This window comes from Lissotriton vulgaris, chromosome 5 (genome assembly GCF_964263255.1).
Source record: "Lissotriton vulgaris chromosome 5, aLisVul1.2, whole genome shotgun sequence".
Classification (NCBI taxonomy): Eukaryota; Metazoa; Chordata; class Amphibia; order Caudata; family Salamandridae; genus Lissotriton; species Lissotriton vulgaris.
The window spans coordinates 84,693,676-84,707,948 of NC_141693.1; the positions used below are offsets into that span (position 1 = coordinate 84,693,676).

Consider the following 14,273-nt stretch of genomic DNA (forward strand, 5'->3'; position numbering starts at 1 on the left):
CTTACCTTGCTTGAAGTTGTCCAGGTTTCTGAACTCCACAAGGTTGTTTCCATAGTAATAATTGGTCACATAGATTCGATCGTCCTTGGCCACTGGATCCTTCATCCAGGCTCCCTCGTTGCGACCATAGCTATGATGCCTCTCGGGATGGGCCACAGAGGCGATGGTTCCTTCACAGTCAACCTCCTTAACTGCAGAAGCATACAAACAAGAGTACAGTTCATTTTGGGAACATTCTCCTCAGTCATCAGATTTCTTTCCTTCTACGGAAGAGCGACAATTAACAGTGTATGATGTAAATCATCCACATCCTTTTTGGAACTTCAGAATTTTTTTTTTAAGTAGGAGTCATAAAGTTACATGCATATCCTTTTGGAACTTGTAAGAAATCAAGTGTGAGCACCCCAGACTTTTCACCGTTTTCTGGACGCTATTTTTCCTGGCTTCAGAACTCTGGGTTCTTTACCCATGCTAACCAGGAGTAAAGTACCTATGCTCCCCCTGTAAACAAGATGAAATTGACTTATTCTCATTGGTACATTTAACTTGCCTGTAAGTGCCTAGTATATGGTGTAAAAAGTGCACCCAGGGCCTCCAGGATAAATGCAACTTGTGGACTGCAACACTTATTGTGCAATCCTCTACCGTGGCAGTGCAAACATGCCTACATGCCTACCCTGTATGGCCTGACGGCTGGAGGTTAAACCCTGCAGTGCGACCTGTCAAATTAACCCTTTTTGATTGGTAAAGACCTAACTTTTAAATATAATGAAGTCACCCCTATGTAGGTCTTATGGCCCACTAAGCAGGGTGCATGGCAGTGGGAGATGTAGAAAAGTTATGTTACAATGTCCTAAAGTGGCAACGCCCAAAATGTTATTTTCACTGTGGCAGGTCTAGTTGTCCTACGTAGATGACAAGAGTACAGAATATTTAAAGTACGAATACTGCTAACTTGGGTATGACCATCTAGAAAAATAATTAAACCATTATCTTTAATACTTATTAAAAATTTCATTAAATTGTGAAGTTTGATTTTTATTAAATTTTAAGGAAAAGGGAAAAGAAACTTTTAGAAAATTACCCTTTACCTTCCTAGGCTTTCAGAAGACTAATTAGAAATAGCCTCTGCCAACTCCTAGCCTGTCCTCATCCATGAATAAGGTGAGAACGAGGTGTGAAATTCCTCTCAGGAGCTACACAATAGGTCTGAATGGGCACGGATGGCTCCTCTAAGTTCAACAGAACATTTTGGAGGAGGGCCGTTATCATCCTGTTGACACCATAGTAACAAATCCTGCATTGTAGGTCTGTTTGAACCACATGTAACACTCTGGTGCATTGAAAGGAAGAAAACAGGACTTCAGGACAATTCTTGGATATCCTCTGCCTGGTTGCTGTACGACCCTGCCTTTGTCCTACCAGACGTCTGTCTCCTAGGGACAGTCTTCAAACTGGACTAAGTGTAAGATGCAGAAAGACACTATTAATTACCATAGTGCACTCCTCTACAAACCCACAACCCTCAGAGCCCATGTTAAATGTTGCCGAAGACTTTTGTCATCTTGAAATTGTCCTGAAACATGCAATTTGGGCAAGGGAATTTACTGAAAAAGGGTGCAGGTTTGTCCCCGGGAACTTTTACCTCATTGGTTAGGGACTGCCAAGCAATGATTTGTAAGTGACTAATTCAGGACTAGAGACAGTGTCCGTAATGATAAGGGTTGAGGTTGCATTCCTACCTTTACACTCTACTGACTCTCTGTCAGCTATCCCTTTAAGTGTAGTACCTGTTACAGCACCCAAATAAAAATGTTGTCCAACTGCATAACTTTAGGCACTGTTGTATTTGTTGCCTATACTCTAATTAAATACTCTGGTCATACAGAACTCCAAGCTATGTCACACCATTAAAAGCATGAACAGCTTGTATGATAGATAAAACATGAGGGCGGAAAGGTGTAATGATGCAAAAGCATATTTTTGTCAGGCAGAAATAATCACTATTTTCTCAAAGTTCTCTTGGAATGCAGGAATGGACGGAGGTGAAGTTCCTCCACTCAACATATTTAGATTAATGCTGATGGGGTTGAATTACTCTGGCTGAAACAAGTACTAGAGTTTTATTATTTATCAAATATCATTAATAAGTGTATTTCGAGTAATAATATCCGCACACTGGGGACTACCAATCCAAACACCTTCTTGCCGTATTGGAATCCCTGCACCAATCACCAGGCTATGAGACCAGCCACGGGTATTGTGTCCAATCACATACAAACCAATTTGCATTGGAAATTTCAAGGACAAAATGGCCTGACTCTGGAAAGAGCTTTCAAACGCAGTCATAGCATGTAGGCCTTCAGGCCAGCTTGTCCCAGTCTTCAATATCAAGGGCACCATGGTCTAATTTGGGGAATAGGCTACAAAGGGTACCAGGACTGACAGGCGGTGTTTATACTCTACCCCCCCAGTGACAGATAAGATGCTATGTAAGACAGCCTAAACACGCCATTGCTGGAGACAGGTGGTAACATAGCATGTTCTACCCTGAGCCGTGTAGCCTTGTCACCATGACAAGGTCCACCAACAGACCTTAGGAGAAGTAGGACATATATGAACATGGTCCAACTCCTCATTGTTGAATGGTTCAGGTCTTGCTGGGGGATGTAGGTGAATAGGAGCCCATCCTTCCACCTCGGTGTCTACAAGCATGGTTAAGGAAGGCAATAGGTGTAGGCGGCATGCCCTACCCTTTGATGTGGAGGATGCTGAGGAGGATGTGAAATGTCTCTGTCCCATCCCTCAATGTCCAAGGGTCTACGGTTTTACCTGAGGTTCACCAAAGGAGGCAAGAGGTAAAGCCACAATGGTCCATTGCAAGATGTGGTGAAGACCACACTCTTAAAGGGCTTTTACTAGTGTCATTGGGGGAAATAATGAGGTGAGATAACCAGGTTATATTTTCTGACCTGAGAAGAACCTACTCTGGTGATTGTGAAAACAGTAGACAAATCATATCCCAGCATGCGATGGTAAGAAGACGACTGACTGAGTAGAGAAGGTGCATTTCCCCATCAGGGGCAGTAGATGGAGTGGGACCACTTTATCTGAAGGACACCTCAGTCCTGAGAGGGGAAGAGAGACAAAAAAGAAGAGGCAACCAGAGGGATGTGATAACAAGAAATCAGGTCAGGACAGTGATGTTAGGTGGATCATGTTAAAACTTCCAGAAGCGCCCACAAGGACCATTAAGAGAAGCCAGTAACAAAAAAGGCACTATTCCTCAAAAATTGGTGTGGAGAGGACCATGGTGTGACCAGGGAGCAACACGTTAACTGAGAGATGATACAAGTGAAGACACCATGCCCAATTGCTTGATATAAACAGGTACAAGGTCTAACAAAAGGACAAACTTGCTAAGGTCACCGTTGAAGGCAGGTTAGGCACTGTGGGGCCTTTCAAGTGAAGAATGCAGGTGTTCTGCACCCTTTATCTCAATCCCTACCTGCATCCTGCTTGTATATTCTTTACCTTTGACCTCTGTTCCTCCTACGTTGAGTTCTGCTGGTGACAGCTGAAAGACACTGATTCCCCCAGCTGCCGATGTCTCTCTCTCGCTGTCTCTTACTCTCTCACTCTCAGTATAGCTACTGTAGTCATGTGAAACCGCTTTCTGCAGATATGGGTCATACACTTGAAGCACCTAGCTTGGTATGGGACTAAGATACCTTTTGTGTTCCAGCAGCCTTGCTCAGAATCGGTTTCTAAAATATCTTAACTTGCACTGCCTACGCAACACTTCCATCATCTTGGATGCAGGTATTGGTGTCATGTTAGGTGTCATTCATAAGAAGAACCGTTCTTTACCTCATGTCTATTTTTTTAACCCATTTTCCGCTGCGGCAATTCCGCCGTGATCGGGGCCGCGTCAGCCAACGGACATGCGCAGCACTACCGAGGTAGTGCTTGTGACGGTTGTTGGCCAACGAGCGCACTTAAAGGGTTAATAAGTCAATAAATAATGAAACCGCAATCCTAGTTTGTGCAAGTTTATTTCAAAACAAATGCTGATGCAGCAGACATACCTCGGTTGGCAGCTCCAGGGACATCAGTAGCCGAAGCCCCATCGCCAATGGAGAGGACGGTCACTCGCGGGCTCTCTGTGGTCGTTGTGGGTTCACTCGTAGTGGTAGCAATCGTTGTTGTGCTGGTAGTGGTGGCAGCGGTAGTGGTGGTGGCGGTAGTGGTGGTGGTGGTTGGCTCCGTCGGCTCGGGGGTTGGTATGACCTCTTCTTCCTCAACCACAGACGCTTCCTTATTGGTTTCTTCTGGCCTGCTCTCCTGCCGTTCCATTCGGGTAGCAGCCTTTCCAATGCTTTCTAAGGACAAGAAGGGAGCATTTCTGAAATATACACCTGGAATTACACAGCCTAGAATTTCTCAGCCTTGGAAGTTTAAAATAATTGTATGGCTACAAAAATCATGTTTATAAATACATGCTTGTACTTGGTTACTTTTTTCATGGCTACATACACCACATCACTAACGTATGCACTTAGCATTAAAATACGCCCCGCCATCACAGAAAGAAAACACCTCTACTGAATGTTCACGTTTCTTATATTTTTGTCTTTTAAACCACATCAGAAATATTTTTCCACAGAAGGACCTATACGTTCCTTTATTAAGGTATATTTCACAAGTTATGTAGTGCCATCTATAGAAGGAGAATATTTTCTCAGCATAAATGTAGGCAATAGTGTAAGCTGAAACACCCTACTCGTCACCCGTAAAACCAATTGACATATCTGCTTGACGAGCCTTCGTGAAGATAAAACCGGCCAACTTCTTTATAGATGTAGCAATATATTTGAAAAATCTAAAATATCAAAGCACTTTGACCACCAGGTAAAGGTTTTCAAATATATATATATTTTTTTACACAAACAAATTTTGTTAACAAAGAATAGATTTAAGTCTAAATTACCAGTGGCCCTGTAATCTGTAATTTAGCTAAGTGGGATGTATGAAAGGAAAACAGCCTCGCAAACTGAGGAATAGCAAAATTTGCGATTCCTATTTTGAGATTGCATTTAAGGAATCGCAAATTGCGATTCCTTAAATGCAATGTAAGAAGCCCAGAAAAAGTGCAATTTGGCCTTAAGGAATCGCAAATTACCACCAACTTCAAGTTCGTGGTAACTTGCAATTTCTTTGAAAAATTTACTTTTTGCATTTTTCAAAGTGCCATGTGGCACACATACATGCCGCTTAGGGCATGCATGTGTGCCACATCTGCACACATGTACATTTAAGGGGTGAAACAGGGTGTCCTTTTGAAACCCTGGCACCCTTGAAATTGCATTCTCAATATATGATTCTCTAATTGAGAATCACAAATTGAGAATGTCTTCCCATTAATTCCTATGGGCCTCTAGGCCCATTGAGGTTCCGTGACGGTTCCGTGACGACTTGAACCCGTGTTTTCAAGTTTGTCGGAAATACATAAAATTAGTATCAGCGAACCGCAAATGATCCATTTAGTATATCCTAGTGTTTTCGCTACGCTAAGAGCAAGAGCACTCCTTCCACTGACACATTTCTGATATACCCACGGCATCCATCTTAGATCATGGCCGCCATTTTGTGTTTCCTTGCCCTCACATATGCAATAGCCTCTGATCATTTCATTTACTTCACTTTGATTAAGGACACGTAGCCTTAGCCGGAGATTCACCTCTTACATGACACGTGCACCTTAAACCAGATCACGCTGAAGCTGCATGACTCGACAAAGGCTGCCTCCTCTGCCCGAGGCCAGCCCACCTGAACTGGTTTTCCTGTCCATTGTACCTGATCATGATTAGGCGGCCGAAGCCGGTAGCCTTGCCCATTTACAACCCACAAACATCTCTTATCCCGCTTTTCTATCTTCTGCACCTGGCTCTGCTCCTTTCCTTCTGGGCCTTTATTAGGGGGAGGTAACGAACTTTACGATGAGGCGGTCCGGGTCTTGAATGCAATATTGACAAGGGATTGTGATGGACTGGTGGGAACCCCTCTTCGTGATGTTTGGTATCAGATATTATCGACAGTTCCTGTGTAACGCCAAATATTTATTGTTTAGAGACACAAAGGTTTGGGAATGTACCGACATGTGAAATATTTGCCTAGAGCACAATTTTTAGTATATAAGGAGCAACCCACTTTGTACAAATCGAACAGTCTCCTAGATTCTGCCCGTGTGTAGATTCTGTGACTTCTGTGTCCCTGCAGTAATAAACCTTTGGTCTTTGACGCCACCATCGAGAAGCCCGTGTTTCTGTTCATTTGTGCACCAAGGCAGGTGGGACTCCGGGGTCTTTGGGTGTTGTACCCTGACACCTCTGGACGGAACCAAAAAGTCCAGAACTCCAATTGGCGCCCAACGTGGGGCCACGTCATTCGGTACCGGTCCAAAAGCCTGAAGAGTTCGAGAAGCTTCGTGTGAAGATTCCTGAGGGAGGCGCCCCACTTCATCGATCCCGGCATATCGCAAAAGTGGCCCTGAAGTTCTCTTCCACGAGGGTTCCCGTTCAGGACGGCTGCAGTGGGCCGTTGCCTTGACCGTCGCCCTGTCTTGGACCCGAAGTGGTGCAGTCCTTAGTACGGCGAAACGTGACGGGTTTCTCCTTGGTGACGTCTTCAGTGCCTCAGTTAAGTATTTAGTGATAGCTAGCTGGTTACTTTTGTGAGGATTGTTAAAAATCCTTGATCGGTTCTTGGTTTGGTTTGGTTTTGTAAGATTATCACTAGTTGTTCTGGTTACGATAATCTATTTGGTTCAGTTTTGGGTATCGATACATCAGTTCGTTTTGGTAGGCCTAAGTTCTTGGTTCAAGTGCACAATTTGTTTCGTGTTTTGTTTGTTTTGTGTTCCGGACCGAGAATGGTAAGTCGGAAAATGTTGTCTTGTTTTAGTTGCAACAGTGACTCACAATTAGAGGATTCCTGTCTGGTTCCTCCGATTGGGACTCCCCTATATGACCTATATTGTAAGTATGGTGTGGGTCCTATAACTTATAATGAGATATGGGTCCGTTATTGTAAGAAGGATGGTGTCCTTAGTTGGCCACTGCATGGTAGTTTTGAACAAGAGATTCTCGACAATTTAGAAGCGAAATTGTTTAGGAAGAAAGCCCGGCCGGCAATGTTTGACTCTTTTCGTTATTGGCGGAAAGAATCCAAACAGAGAGAAATGAAAAGGTTGAAAAAAGAGCAAAAAGAACTAGAAGAGTTAACTCTAGAGCAAGCGACTAAGCAGTTGCAGGCTGACGAGTGTGAGAAAGCCATAGATGTAGCCATTAGAGAGCGTAACTTAGCGATTGACAAGTGCTATCCTGCCTTGCCATCGAAAATGGCTAAGATACTGGAGGATTCCGAAAACGATCCTCTGCTATCTTATCTGTTACGGTCGCCTCCACCGTACGCACAAGGTGCTGCGGCTCCACTTATACCGGATGTTCAATTGCCGGTTGCTGGACAACCTGGTGTTCTTGTTCCTCAGAATCAAGTTCCTGTACCTCCTGTGGTGAATGTAAATGTTCCTACAGCTCCTCCTCTTCCTGCACTGCCCGCTCCTATACCTACCACTGTAACTATTGGTCCTCAAACTATTTTCCTCGATACTCCTACTGTTTCGTCATCTATTCCTACCTCTACTGCGTTCTCTATGTCTGCGAGTGTACTAACTCCACTTTCTGTTCGTCGAAGAATTACTGATTCTGTTACTAATATGCTGTCTCCTATATATAAAACTTTGATTAAGACTCCTACTCCTGACTCTGTTCAGAGACGGAGTCAGCTTCCAAGTACTGAGGAACGGGGAGTTTTAGACTCCACGGCTCTCAGATGGATTACAAAAGTTAGAAGATATAGTACGAAAGATGTGTTAGAGACATTTATGCAATGGGGAGAGCCAACACAGCGATACGTCTTCGACGAGATGTGCTCGTTGTTGCGTGAGGGAATAGAAGAAGACGATGTCGAATCAGATTTGGAAGATTTAATTAAGATTCAAAAAGAGTTTGCTGCTGGAATGATAGTGGGTGATAATATAAAGGAAGCGATGGAACTCATTTTGAGTTTTAGGAATGATCCATCTCTTCGTTCGCCGAGAGATTTAGAGAAAGGTAGAATGAAGCTAAGTCGCCAATATCCTATGAGGGAAGTTCCTCCAATTTGGCGCGAAGCAGTACAACGTGATGATAATGCGGGTATTGCAGCTGCTCCAGCACAGTTCCAAAGAGTATGGATACATATTCCGTGGAAGCGAGCAGAAGTGTTAGCAGTGAAACAGGCCTTGCCAGATCCACGTAAGAATCCAGCCGGATATTACAAGGAATTGACACAGACAGTTGAGGCTTGTATAATGAACTTAGCCGACATTGATATGTTGTTTGGTAATGTAGTTCCACAACCAGTGTGGGCTAAAATTCGTAGAGAGGATCATCAGGCTGCTTTAGGTGGTGATTGGGCAGCTATCACTGCAGCAGATGCTCAACAAATAGGTGGTGCGAAACCCGAACCCCTAATTGCTAATCTTCCTGGCAGAATAATAGATTTAATGAAGACTCTGATGCCAGCATTGCGTGTTAATTGGGATAAATTATCCGCATGCAAGCAGAAGAAAGACGAAAGTGTCTCCGACTTCTTCACGAGGTTCGAAGAGACTTTTGTAGACCATAGTGGACAGGATATGAGCACTGAAGGAGGACAGAGATTGTTTGTCGATAAATTTGTGCATAATTTGTTACCCGAATTATGCAATAAATTGAAAGACTCAGAAAGTGCGTGGGCTGTATCTACGACAGCGCAAATACTTGCGACTGCACAGTACTATGAAAATAGGGATAAAGAGGAAAAGGAGAAATCAGAGAAGAAAACGAAAGATTTAAAGACTAAAGTTCTTTTACAGCAGGCGTATCCGCCTCGCACGAATCAGACTAATATGCAACAGAATTCGTATCAAAAGACAGATTATAATTCGACCAGGCCTCAATACCAGTGGAATCAGTGCGCGTACTGTAAGAAAGAGGGTCACTATAAAAATGATTGTCAGATTTTAGCGCAAAATAATGCGGCAGCAGCTCAGAGAGGTCGTGGTGGTTTTGCACAGAATTCTAGAGGTCGGGGACGAGGTGCTATGCCTCCACAAACTAATGATCGTCCTTCTAATCACTTTGATCAGCGAAATGTACAGTCAGCTCAACAGAATAGATCTCAGCAATATCTTGTTGAGGATTATTGTGAAGTTGAAGAGGGATTTCAACAAAATGGGTACTAGGACAGCCATAGACAGAGAGAGGGAGTAGTATCAGTTCCAGTGGATCAGAGTGGGCCTTATGTCGCAGTAGCAACATCAGGTGTAGTCGAACCGTTTCTGTTGGATACTGGTGCCGCAAAAAGTTCTATCATGCATGCGAAACTCCCTGGCGCACCTTTGTCTGGCTCAACAAATGTTTCCGTAGGTTTTTCAGGCGCCCCTGTGTACAACCCGATATCTGGTCCTTTGTCTATTTCTGTTGGACCGTGTCAATTGAAAGCACCCTTAATTTTGACGACAGGTTGTAATGAAAATCTGCTTGGTTTAGATTTGTTAAAACGACTATATGCGACATTGTACTGTTCTCCGGAAGGAGTACAGCTTACTTTGGGTAAAAGACTCACCTCTCCGATGTACTTGTCAATGGACAAACTCCCGCCGGAGCTACGTTCACTCCCTGATTCTCTTTGGGCGACTGGTCCCAATGATGTAGGTCTGCTAGAGATTCCACCGTATGTAGTAACTTTGAAAGCGAATGTGAAATTTCCAAGAATTCCTCAATATAAAATATCGAATGAAGGTGAGCGTGCACTCTTATTGATTGTGCAAGATTTGATTAAAAAAGGTGTGGTTGAAGAAACGCGAGGAAATGTTTGTAATAGTCCTGTATTGCCGATTTTGAAACGAACAGATCCTACAAAGCCTCCAGTCTATAGGTTTGTCATAGACCTTAGAGAAGTTAATAAGATTGTAATTCCGCAGTTTCCTGTAGTGCCAGACATTACTGCTTTGTTAACATTGATTCCTGCTACAGCTACATGGTTCTCAGTCATCGACTTGAAGAATGCCTTTTTCAGCATTCCGATAGCCGAGGAAAGCAGAGATATTTTTGGCTTCTGTTTAGGAGGTCGCAGTTTCAGATTTAAACGCGCTCCACAAGGCTATTGTGAAAGTCCATCTATTTACAGTCAAGCTTTAAAAAGTCAGTTAGATTCTTTTGTCCTTCCTCCAGGTTCTGCCCTAGTACAGTACGTAGACGATCTTTTGGTGGCTGCCGATGACAAGGAAACTTGCAAAGCAGCTACAATTTCACTATTGCATCATTTGTCTAATTTGAATCATAAGGTGTCACCTTCCAAAATGCAATATTGCTGCCAAGAAGTAACCTACTTAGGTCATCTCTTGTCAAAGGAGGGAAGGAAGTTGACCCCAGAAAGAATAAAAGCAATTATGCAAATGAGTGTTCCACGCACACAGAGGGAAGTACGTGCCTTTCTAGGTATTACCTCTTACTGTAGGCAATGGATCCCAAATTTTTCACTTTTAGCAAAGCCATTGGTAGCTTTGACTGGGAAAAATGTTCCGAGTCCGGTGCCATGGTCTGATGAATGTCAAGAGAGTTTTGCTGAATTACGAAAAGCTTTGTGTTCAGCTCCTGTATTGGGCACACCTGATTACAGTAAGCCATTCACGCTCTACGTTCACGAAAGAGAAGGTTGCGCGTTGAGTGTCTTGACACAGAAGTTTGGTGATAAACAACGCCCTTGTGCGTATTTCTCATCAACATTAGATCCGGTAGCTAGAGCATTGCCTAGTTGTTTGAGGGCTACAGCGGCAGCTGCAGCTTCCATTCGACAATCTGCTGGTTTGGTGATGAACAATATGCTAGTGGTCATGGTTCCTCATGCAGTGGACACACTCATGAACCGAACGAAGACTCAACATCTTACTAGTGCGAGATTATCTGGTTACGAGCTGACGTTATTAGCGAGTCATATTCAGATCAAAAGATGCAATGTATTGAACCCAGCAACATTGTTGCCGACTGATCAAGAGTCGAGTGATTCTGAGCCACATGACTGTTATTTCAAAACGGAAGAAGAGACAAAAGGTCGTATCGACTTGAGAGATACTCCTCTATCCGACCCAGATGGTACGCTGTATGTGGACGGGTCATGTTTTAAATTGGAGAATGGTGATGTGACTGCTGCCTACGCGGTAACGACTTTGAAGACGATTGTGGAGACTGCAAGAGTGAGTCAGAATTCTGCCCAAGCTGCAGAGTTAATAGCTCTTACGAGAGCGTGTGTTTTAGCTGAGGGAAAGAGAGTGAATGTGTTTACAGATAGTCAGTACGCATTTGGCGTGGCCCATAGTTTTGGCCGGTTGTGGAGAGAAAGGGGTTTCATTACGTCCCATGGGACTAAGATTCAACATGGTCAGCTAGTTAACGACTTGTTAGAATCTCTAACCTTACCGACTGAAGTTGCGATTGTGAAGTGCAGTGCTCATAAAGCAATCACGGATGATGTTGGTCGGGGAAATGCCTTTGCTGATGAAACCGCTAAACAGACAGCTAGAGACATGATGAGTAGAATGTATGTTGCTACGTCTGCAAGATGGATTGCTGAGTCTGGAATGTGTGAGGACACAATGGAAAGTGTGAAAGAGATTCAGAAAGAAGCGACTGAGGAAGAGAAACGCGTATGGAGAGAAAGTACGGGCAAATTGGACTCGAATGGATGTTGGATCGATTTGACAGAACAGCAGCGTTGGATGTTGCCTGATGCGTATGTGCTTGCAGTAGTGACGATGGCGCATGGAGTGGCGCACATAAGTTCTAAAGGGATATGTAAGATGTTAGCTCCGGTTTGGAAGAATGAGGGAATCAGTAAGTGTGCAGAGAGAGTGGTGAAAAATTGTATGGTGTGCTTGATGCATAATCCTGGCAAGGGAACTCCAACTCCAGCTGGTCATTTTGCTCCTCCTTCCTGTCCCTTTGAAGTAATACAGTTAGACTTCATTCACATGGAACGCTGCAACAATTTAAAATACGTCCTGGTGGTGGTTTGTGCTTTTTCCAGGTGGATAGAAGCATACCCACTAAAGGACAACACTGCTTTATCAACTGCCAAAATTCTTCTCAAAGAATTTTTCCCTAGGTTTGGAATGCCACGGATTGTATGGTCAGATAACGGAAGTGAGTTTATAGGGAAAGTTATGCAGAGTGTGTGTGCTGGTCTAGGATTGAAACAAAAATTTCATAGTGCGAACCATCCCCAGTCTGCTGGTTTAGTCGAGGGTTACAATGGCACCCTCAAGCTTAAAATAGCCAAAATTCAAGCATCCACAGGTTTGGCTTGGCCAGACGCACTTCCTTTGGCCTTGTTATCAACGAGAGCAACAGTGCATTCTAGAATAGGGCTTTCTCCATATGAGATTGTATTTGGCCGCCCGGCAAATGTCTGGGGTGTGCCAAGGCCTAAACAATTCTGCTCCATTGAATATCCTATGTTGATAGACTATCTTTACGACTTGACTGCTAAATTAAGTCTTATTCATCAACAGGTCTTTGATGCTTTGCCAAAACCTCCGGAGAGTCCAGGGCATCAGCTGAAACCCGGCGACCACGTGGTGGTCAGAAATTTTGCGAGGACAAAGAATCTTCAGCCTCGCTACATCGGCCCCTTCCAAATCCTGCTGGCGACGAGGACAGCTGTACGTGTTGCTGGTCGCAAGCACTGGATCCACGCTTCTCACGTAAAGCGTGTTCCACTGCCGCTGCCCTACGACGACTGGGTGAAGAAGGGAATTGGTGCCTCCGAATCTGAAATAACTCCAAAATTTGTCCCTTTCAGCGATGCCGATTTGATTTCTGACACTTTGAAACGTGACTCTCCTCTTGAAAAGACTGCTTTGAACATTGAAAATTTGTCTCCAGCATCAGAAGAAACTTTGCCATCTGCGAACGTAAACTCTGCAACAGCTGCTAGTGATACACTATTTTCCGATCAGACAGTACCAGCGAAGCAGAAATACAACCTTAGAAGCCATAAAAAGGACTAATAAAGCAGGCAACTGCATACTGTGATTTTGATATATATATATATATTTTGAACTTTTGCCTTCAGCCAGGAAGTTTGTTATTGTTTATTGTTTTTAAAATTGCCTTGCCGTCTGGGTAGCCGTAGGGTCGTGGCTGTGTGCCTAGTTTGAATTTGCAGGGGTCTGACACAAGGTCGATCTTTCTGTTAGTACTGGGAACTCCCAGGGCTGACAGAGGCATTTTCATCTACGTACACATCATCAGTGGTCGCGAGCGGATTGTAGAAGATGGAACTTCCTGCGCTGCAACGAGAAAATGTGATTTACGTTCGCAGAAACAGACTAAATAGAATTCTTCATAGCAAATGTTTCTTGATGCAATGTGCCATTACATTTTTGATTGTTTTAGCAACACTGGTGGGTGGAATTGTCTTTAGCATAAATTTGATTTTTGTGCCAGTATCTACAGTACCTCCCCTTGATCCTGCTATTTCTACTGTTTCTTCTATACACTCTTTTCACTCGTTTCCGGAACATGAGCAAGCTCGACGCTCAGAATTCATTAATAATACTTTTGTACAGCTCTTGCACCAACACCAACTGGTAGTTAACACGACAGACTGTTGGGTGTGTGGCTTGATACCCCACACTATGGATAAAGGTATTCCCTATCTGGTTTTGCCTTTCAGCTACAATGGATCATTTCAGGCCCTTCAAACCATCTTTGCTTATGCTCTTGAGACCTATCCTCCACGTCCACCACGTTCCACTAAATATAACTCTGCCAACAAAGCTTTAGTCCAGGGAATTATTGACATGGTCAAAGACGTCAATAATACTCCATCATACCCTAGAGACGAATTGCGAGTATATTTAAGTTGGAATACTTCAGAGTATCGCCTTAGTTTAGGAGAAAGCAAGCGTAAAAGCTCAACTCCAATCTGGGTCGTACCTCACCGAGGTCAGGTCTGTTTGCAAGGTAATGGGAGAAATCCGAGAGCTCAGCTAGGGAGGAGTGAGTGCGTAGAGACTTATGTGTTTCCGGCTAACTCTTCCCCTGCCTTTCTTACTGCTAGGGGTACCTATTTCATTTGTCAAGACAGAGCTTATACATGGTTGCCTGCCGACTTCTCAGGATCAT

At 43.8% G+C, this 14,273-nt stretch overlaps 1 protein-coding gene across 2 annotated transcripts in view; it reads right to left on the minus strand.

The window, feature by feature from the left end:
- Nucleotides 1-14,273, minus strand: part of OLFML2A (olfactomedin like 2A) — a 231,359-nt gene that overhangs the window by 25,804 nt on the left and 191,282 nt on the right. For both annotated transcript variants that reach the window (XM_086920948.1, XM_086920949.1), the window contains 2 exons: nucleotides 4,089-4,382; nucleotides 6-191 (listed from right to left, as the gene is read on the minus strand). In XM_086920948.1, coding sequence (XP_086777074.1) covers nucleotides 6-191; nucleotides 4,089-4,382 — 480 coding nt within the window. The remainder of the gene's footprint in view (nucleotides 1-5; nucleotides 192-4,088; nucleotides 4,383-14,273) is intronic.